This window comes from Gekko japonicus, unplaced genomic scaffold, assembly GCF_001447785.1.
Source record: "Gekko japonicus isolate JY-2015 unplaced genomic scaffold, Gekko_japonicus_V1.1 scaffold6487, whole genome shotgun sequence".
Classification (NCBI taxonomy): domain Eukaryota; kingdom Metazoa; phylum Chordata; class Lepidosauria; order Squamata; family Gekkonidae; genus Gekko; species Gekko japonicus.
Window position 1 is genome coordinate 20427 of NW_015175051.1, and position 8119 is coordinate 28545.

The 8119-nt window shown below is 47.6% G+C and overlaps 1 protein-coding gene across 1 annotated transcript in view; it reads left to right on the forward strand.

The window, feature by feature from the left end:
• LOC107122176 (17-beta-hydroxysteroid dehydrogenase 14-like) overlaps nt 1-1852 on the forward strand; it is a 12789-nt gene extending 10937 nt beyond the window's left edge. The window contains exon 9 of the mRNA XM_015425205.1: nt 856-1852. Within this exon, the coding sequence (XP_015280691.1) occupies nt 856-1053 (198 nt within the window). The 3' untranslated portion in view covers nt 1054-1852. The remainder of the gene's footprint in view (nt 1-855) is intronic.
• The last annotated feature ends 6267 nt before the right edge of the window (nt 1853-8119 follow it).

An 8119-nucleotide genomic window follows, 5' to 3' on the forward strand; every position in this document is an offset into this window, starting at 1 on the left:
AAATAAAGGAGCATTCCCTGTGCATTCACAGGGAACACTCTGAGAGGGCTTCGCTGCCACCGCCGCGGGGGATGGGGGGCGGGAGAAGGCTTGGCGGGCTGGCCTCACCACCACTGCTGCGGGGGAGGGAAGCTTGGTGGGCCAGCCTCGCCACCGCTGCTGCGGAGGGAGGGGGAGGGAGAAAGCTTGGCGGGCCAGCCTTGCCACCGCTGGGGACCGGGGAGAGGGAGAAAGTTTGGCGGGCAGGCCGGCCTCGCCGCCTCTGCTACTGTGGAGGGAGGGGAAAAGGAGAAGGCTGGGCTCACCTGCTGCCACATCTCCTGCTTCTGCAGGCCGGGAGCTTTGGGAAATACTCCCCCCCACGAGTATTGTGGGTCCTGCCTCTTGTTTTATCTATATTGTAAGCCATCAAGAACCATAAGGAAGAATGGTAACTAATAAATGTTCAAAATAAGTGAATATTCTCCTGGCAACAGTGCCCAGGTGAAAACAACAGCCCTGGAGGGTAGGAGAAACAAAAGTCCTGGAGTTGCTGTAGAGGGTGGATGCTCGTAGACTTCAGCTTCTCCTTCATGGGAAGAAGTATCTCTGCTGGGCTCTCTCCCCTCCCCTCCTCAAACTGTGCCCTCCCGAGGCACTGGTTCTATATCTCCCAAGCTGGAATTGTCAACCTGAATTCTACCACGTCTAAGATGGTAACAAGAAGAAAGGCTGTGTATACAAAAATTGAAAGTTAGAACTCCGCACCCTGGAAATCCTGCCCCTCTCAAATAGCTTCTGAGACTTCATGATCTTACCTTACGTGTGATGAGTATAGAATACTATATTTAGCTCCCTTGTTTTGCACATTTACAGCTTATCCAACGTTTGGGGGCCCCAGAAGAAGTGGCCTTGGCTGCCTTGTACCTTGCTTCAGATGGTACTTTCTGCACCGGTTTAAACCTTTTGATCAGTGGCGGAGCTGAAGTCGGCTTTGGGATAAAGAACCAGATGGATTCTGAGCCTGAACAAAGTGGGGGTGGGAACTCAAAGGGTTTCTCCATCAAGCCTTAGTGCTGCAATGAGGAGTAGGGATAAGAATTAAGAGTACAGTTGTCATCGATAGAAAGTCATCCCTCCAAGAAGAAAAGCTTCACAAAGGTGTTGTAGCAAAAGGAAACAAAGGAAGAGATGTTGAGTGTTGGACTAGGACAAGTCAGTAATGAAACTTACTGGATGTCCTTGGGCTAGTCATGGATACATAGCATGAACTGTCACAACTTAGGCTTTTTTGGAGAAAGGCAAAATCCAAAAAGTCTCTTTAAGAGGCACCAGTTCAGATAGGCCACACTGATAAAGAAGACTCATGTTCTTTATTCTTGCCGGTAGGGTTGCTACTTTTCAAACTGGTCTCTCACTGGTTTCTGTAGTATCGATTTGATCCACACAAAAAATACCAGGTGGGGTGTCATTTACTTCCATGCCATGGAAATCTTCAACTGCCCATTTCCACACATAAGGGACAGGACATTCTTCCCCAGGCCTGTTGGCTACCCTGTTTCCTGGGCTTCCAGTCCTGTAATGTCTGAGGGGCAAGTAGAAATTCAACATTACTCCCTGTCCCAGAATGAAAGATGGCAGCCCCATCTTGGATTCAGCTTCACCTGGTCCAGACTCCGATGGTGTGAGAACTAAGCCCTGGAATGTCTCTTCTCAATTTAGGCTTTAGTTGGTCATATGAGTGTGCCTCAAAACAGCAAGTTCATGAAATGGTGGAACTTCACTAAATGTTTCCTGTTGATGTTTTGTGTTTCATTCCTCTTGGCTAACAACTGTGTCTTTTCTGATATGAAATCCCATCATCCAATAAAGAAACACTTCAAAGAAAAGAGCTGTCATAAATATTTTGTTGCTGTTTGGCTTTAATACATGAAAATGAATTTGCATCAGGACCTACCCTTCCTGGTTGAGCTGGGTTTGTTGCCCTCTGCCTGGCCTTACAGCTTCTTTTCTCTGCACCTTCAAGCTCTCTGCCAGGATTTGTTCGCTTCAGCCCATTTGAAGCAAATGTTTGAAGAGAAGAATGGAAAGGAAGTAAAGAAAGAGAGATGATTGCACAACATTTCCATAGTCTTGAGGGTGACTGAGGGAAGGCAGGCAGCTTCGATCTGGAAAGCAGAAAATTTTAAACAGAAGAGTGTCAGAAGGGGGGGAGGAGGAGGAGGGAGGCCACTCACAGAGTTCACCTGCAACACATCTCAAGAAATGAAGGATATAATGGAACGAGTTTTAATAATCTTTTTATTGGGGAAAAGAGAGTAATAAAGAAATAAAGCTAGAGGTGTGTTTGTGGAGCAGCAAACATGTAGAAACATTAGTGGAGAATTCGGGCAGGAAAAAACACCCTGACATAATAGACTTCCTTCCAGCCACATCTTATTTTGAAACAGGCAGTTTGATATCCATGTGTCAGTGTTGTCTGCCAAAATATTTCAAGTGTATATGAAAAATAGTGATCATTGCATAATATCATATCTTGATAGAAAGCCCAAGGTTGATGCAAAATCACTTAAAGCTGCTCACCAGTTCTCTCTAATGGAGTTTCCCAGGGAACATTCACAAATAAAAAAGCCCTTCTTTGGTCCCGTCAACACGAGGGGATTTGGGCCAGTTGCGGGCCAGTTCGGGGGCGGATCAAAGCAGCGGGATCACACCACAACATCTGGGAAGCGTTCTGCTTCCGTACCCGAACTGGCCCTTTCCCGGTGGTTCAAATGGATACGGCGCTTCTACCCGGGCGTTTGATCGCCGGCGCATCCTTGCGCCGGCACAACCCCGGCCAGGAGCTGAACTGCGCATGCTCCGACATGCGCAGTTTGGCCAGCTCCCGGTTAGGGCCGTGTTTTCTCCCCAACGTTTGATCGCGCCGGGGAGAAAAGGCGCTGCGGCCAGGGGATCCGTGGGATCCCGCCGCGGCATCTCTTAAGAGACTTTTCCCCTGCCGTGTGGCAGGGGCCTTTGTTTTGCATTTTGCACTTGTGGGGAGCAATTTAAAATTTTTGCCTGGATGTGGAGTGGACTGTTTTCAGACACAGGGAACAGTGTATTATCATGAGCCTGCATGACAGGCAAGGCGAGATATAAATCTAAAGTAATAAATAATAACAATAACAATAATAATAAACTTCTGAGGAACTCTGAAAACACCTTCCAAATCAACATTGGCATTTCAATAAATGTGTCATTTAATATGTCGTTTAATGTATTTTTAAAAAGATGATGTAACAATAAAAAGGAATATGCAAACTAAACAAATTGGGAAGCTTGTCAGAGGTGTTTATGCATTTTCTTATTACTGTGGATAAATGAAGAGAGCAAATAAAAAATGGTTGGCTCCTAAAAGGTGTACTGGGGACAGAGTAGGCTGCTGTGCTGTGGAAAGAGCATAGGCATTCCAGTAGATCTCCGGAGAGATGAAGGATGACACCTCCCATTATCTCCCATGGTGTGCTCACTGGACAAAGCTTATGTTTAGCTATTGCCATTATTTACCCAAAGATCAGATGGATGTAACCTGGGTGTTGGAACTAAGGATGAGTTCAAGGTCCTTGGCCTTATTCACTGTTCCTTAAGAGTTCAGCTTTATGCTAACATCCTGGGTTTTGATAGCACTGTCCTCTGGCAAAATCTGGAAAAAAAATCGTGTACAGCAGAAGGTAGCCCCTTCAGTTCTCTAGGCAGGGTTGCCAATTCCAGGATGGGAAATTCCTGGAGATTTCAGAGTCCCCCTTTCAAGCAGCCATTTCTTCCAGGTGAATGATCTCTGTAGTCTGCAGACCAATCATCATTTCAAGAGATCTCCATGCACCCCCCAGAAAGTTTGGAACTCTGCCTGTAGGCAGCACTGTTTTATTGTTTTATTTATTTATTTTTTTATTCTATTTCTATACCGCCCTAACCCCCCCATGGGTGTCTCTGGGCGGTTTACATTTTTGGAGGTGCTAATCACATATTACTTCCCTAACTACGGCCACATTATAGGAGGGGGTGGGACAGCCTACCAGCACCCAGGTGGCGGCGGCTCTTTCCGGCTTTCTTGGCTTCAGTTGTCTTTTCAGTCCTCTTTCTCCAGCGGGACGTCTCTTTGTGGCGCTTCCGGCGGGTAGCTGCTTTCGGCACGTGAACCCGCTCTTCTTGGCCCTGGCTGTGTCCTATAGGTTCCGCCGTGCCTGGAGATGACGTCCTCGCGCGTCTCTTTCGCTACTGACGATGGCCGCTTCGATGTTTCACCGCTGGCCACCAGGGATCACTCTTCTGGCTCCTGTCGCCACACCATGCCATGCCGTCTCTGCTGCCAGGACTCCGCCACCGTTTCGCCGTCATGCCGTCATTGCCGCTGTTCTTCCGCCGCACACCACACACCTCATGAGAGGAGGGTGCCCCCTACCCTTCTAAGGGTAGGTCCCCATTTATCTACTCGCCCTTTAATGGGCTTTTGAACCGCTGGGTGGGCGGGAGCTGGGACGTAGGCCGGGAGCTCACTCCGGCCACGGTGGGGCTCGAACAGCTGTTCGGCCAGATGTTAATGCAGGCTGCACTTACAGCCTGCGCCACCGCTTTTACTGCTTTGTTAGCCACAGTTACAGTTGCCACCTTCCGTTTGGAGGGCAGGATATAAATTAAATAAATAAATTTATCTCCAGGCAATAGATATCAGTTCACCTGGATAAACTGGCTGCTTTGGAAGGAACACTCTATGGCATTAAACCCCACTGAAGTCCCTCTCCTCCCCAAATCCCCCTTCCTTAGACTTCAGCCCCAAAATCTCAAGGTATTTTTGCAACCCAGAGCTGTGTCTCCTTGCCCCATCTGCTCACAATCCGTCCCACAATCCCTGCTCACAGCTACCTTCAGATCTTTCCCCAGTGGCACACGGGCAGGAGGGACCATGGGTGTTGCAGCACTAGGCAGTGAGTGAACAGGGGGTGCCAGTCGGCAGCAGTGGGCCCTGCCAAAAACCATGGGCCCCAGTGGTGGCCCACCAGAGCATATGCTGACATCGACCCAATTGTCATTCTGCTCTTTTGTCATGTTCTCTTTCACGTTTTCTTGCAAGTAGTCATTGAATTTGCTTGCATCTTGGTGTATGTGTTTCCTTTATGTAACTGTATCTGTTTTCTGAAAGGCCTTCCCATACATTTTCCAACTTTCCCCCCTTTTGTGCTGTTGCACTTTCTTAATAGCTTATTTTGATGATGGCACCTGAAAAAGCTGGATGACTTTTTCCCCCTTGATTCAACCATTGAATTGCTGGGTGGTATCTCGGGATGAGGGGATCTACTCCACCACCACCACCACCACCACCCCACTCATCAGAAACCCTGCTTTCGCTTCTCCATCATCAGGAAGAAAGCACAATTTGCTTATAAACAAACAAAAAGGGAACTGAGGGGGAGAAGGAAACAAATCCAGGCAGAGAGCTTGGAGGTGCGGGGAAAGGAAGATGGAAGGCCAGGGAGAGCACATCAAACCCAGCTTAACTAGGAAGGGTAGCTCCTGATGCAAACTCATTTTCATCTATTAAAGCCAAACAGCAACAACACAACTATGGCATCTCTTTTCCTTGAACTGTTTCTTTATTGGGATCAGAAAAGGCACAGTTCTTAGTCAACAGGAAGACAAAACATCAACAGGAAACCTTTAATGAAGTCCCACCATTTCCTAGTCTTGCTGTCCTGGAGCAAATTCATATGACCAACCAAAGCCTGAATAGAGAAGATACATTCTAGGGCTTAGCTCTTGCTTACACTATCAGAGTCCGAGGTGCATGAATCCAAGATGGATCTGCCATCTTTCATTCCGGGACAGGTGGACGTGTTGAATTTCTCCTTGCCCCTAAGATGTTACAGGCCTGGAAACCCAGGAAGCAGGGTGGCCAACAGACCTGGGGAAGAATGTCCTGTCCCTCATGTGTGGAAATGGGCAGCAGAAGCTTTCCATGGCATGGAAGTGAATGATACCCGACAATATTTTATGTGGATCAAATGGATACTAAAGAAACCAGCAAGAGGCCAGTTTGAAAAGTCGCAACCCTACCCACATGAATACAGAACACGAGTCTTTTTTATCAGTGTGGCCCATCTGAATGGGTGTGCCTTAAAGAAACTTTAAGGTCCCCCTCCTGATTAATCAGCCCTCTGTGTCCGACAGTGACGGTCCTACCACTCTGAGAACCTGGACCATTCATACCTCTATGTACTCGGACACCACAAGTTTTTGAAACTGCCATCTTGTGACTGAGTCAGACTTTTGAAATAGTTGCTTCTAGGGTTTTAAATTGTTTTTTTCCCCAGTATCTTGTATGTTGTAACACGCCCTGAGCCAGCTTGCAGGGTAGGGCAAGATAAAAATCAAATCAAAATAAATAAATAAAATGTTGCCTTTTCTAAAGGCAAAGGCCTGGCGTGATCTGGTCCATGGGGTCGCGAAGAGTTGGACTCGACTGTGCGACTGAACAGCAACAACAAAAAATAAAAAACCCCGCAGGTGACACACATGGGTCTCCTCTTTCTGCTCACAACATCCCGTGTAGCAGCTCAGTTTGTGTATTTGTGATTGGCCCAAGGGCCTCCAGTGAGTTTCATTACTGAGTTGTCCTAGTCCACATACTAAAGGTCTCTTGCTTTCTTGCTTTCTTTCTACAACACCTCTGCGGAGCTCTTCTTCTTGGAAGGATGACTTTGAATCAGACACCTGTATTTTCAGCTTTTATTTCCTCTCCCCTTTTCAGTTCTATTGCTTGCTGGAGGAACCCTTTGAGTTCCCACCCGCGCTTTGCTCAGACTCGGGATCCACCTGGTTCTTCTTCCCAAAGCCGACTTCAGCTCCGCCGCTGACCACAAGGTCTAAACCAGTGCAGAAAGTACCATCTGCGGCAAGGAACAGGGCAGCCAATGCCACTTCTTCTGGGGTCCCAGAACGTCCCATAAGCTGTAAAGGTGCGAAACAAGACAGATAAATGTAGAATTCTATACACATTGCATGAGAGGTAAGATCAGTCTCAGAAGCTAAATCTGAGTAGGGCAGAATTTACTAGCAGTAGAAATCCAGATTTCCTGGGTGCAGAATTCTGACCTCCCTGGGGAGGAGGTTGTTCTAGAATTGTGAAAAGGCCCTCTGATATGTACCCACCAAGGGAGCTCCTTTGTTTGATGGGACAGTAAGGAGGGCCTCTCCTTGTGACCTGAATTCCCAGTCAGGAACATATGGAAGGAGACAGTGTAAATGCTGTAGTATTGGAGTGACATGCTCTGGATTGTTAGTCCCGACCAGCATAGCTGCTTTGTTCTGCACCTCCTGCAACTTCTGGACACTCTTCAAGGGTAGCCCCAAGAAGAATGCAATGCAGTAGTCTAGTATATATGTAACTAAGGCATGCATCACTGTGGGTAAGATCTGATTGAACCAGGAACAGATGCAGCTAACGCACCAGCCAAAGCTGGGGGAAAGCACTCTGAACCACCATAGCCATCTGGTTTTTGAAGGTAACTTCTGTGTTGAGTAGCACTCCCAAGTTGTGAACCTGGCTTTTGAAGGACAGTGTAACCCACTCCAAGACAGGAGAGATCCAAAGGCCCTGGTCTACCTTTCTATTAACCCAGAGAGCCTCTGTCTTGTCAGGACTAAGTTTCTGCTGGTTCACCCTCATCCAGCCTCTTACGGATTCCAAGCACCAGTTAGAACATCAACAGCATCTTCAGACTGAGGTGGGAAAAAGAGGTAGAGCTGGGTATCATCCACCTATTGGGGACACTGTGGCTCAGACTTCCTGATGACCTTTCTCAGCAGTTTCACGTAGATATTAAACACCATGGGGGATAAGAACAAACCCTGTGGAATCTCACAGGCCAATGGCCACAGGACAGAGTGATAATCCCCTAGCACTACCTTCTGAAACTGACCCTCTCAAGACTAGGACTTGGACTACCATAATGCGTGCTCCTTTAGGCAACATGGTAGAATACTGGTTTACCGTACTGAAGGCCACTGAGTGACCCAGCAGCACACCTGCCTGTTTCTCTATAGAGGTCATCAACCAAGCTGACCCAAAAAGTCTCTGTTCCAAATCCTGGCCTGAGGC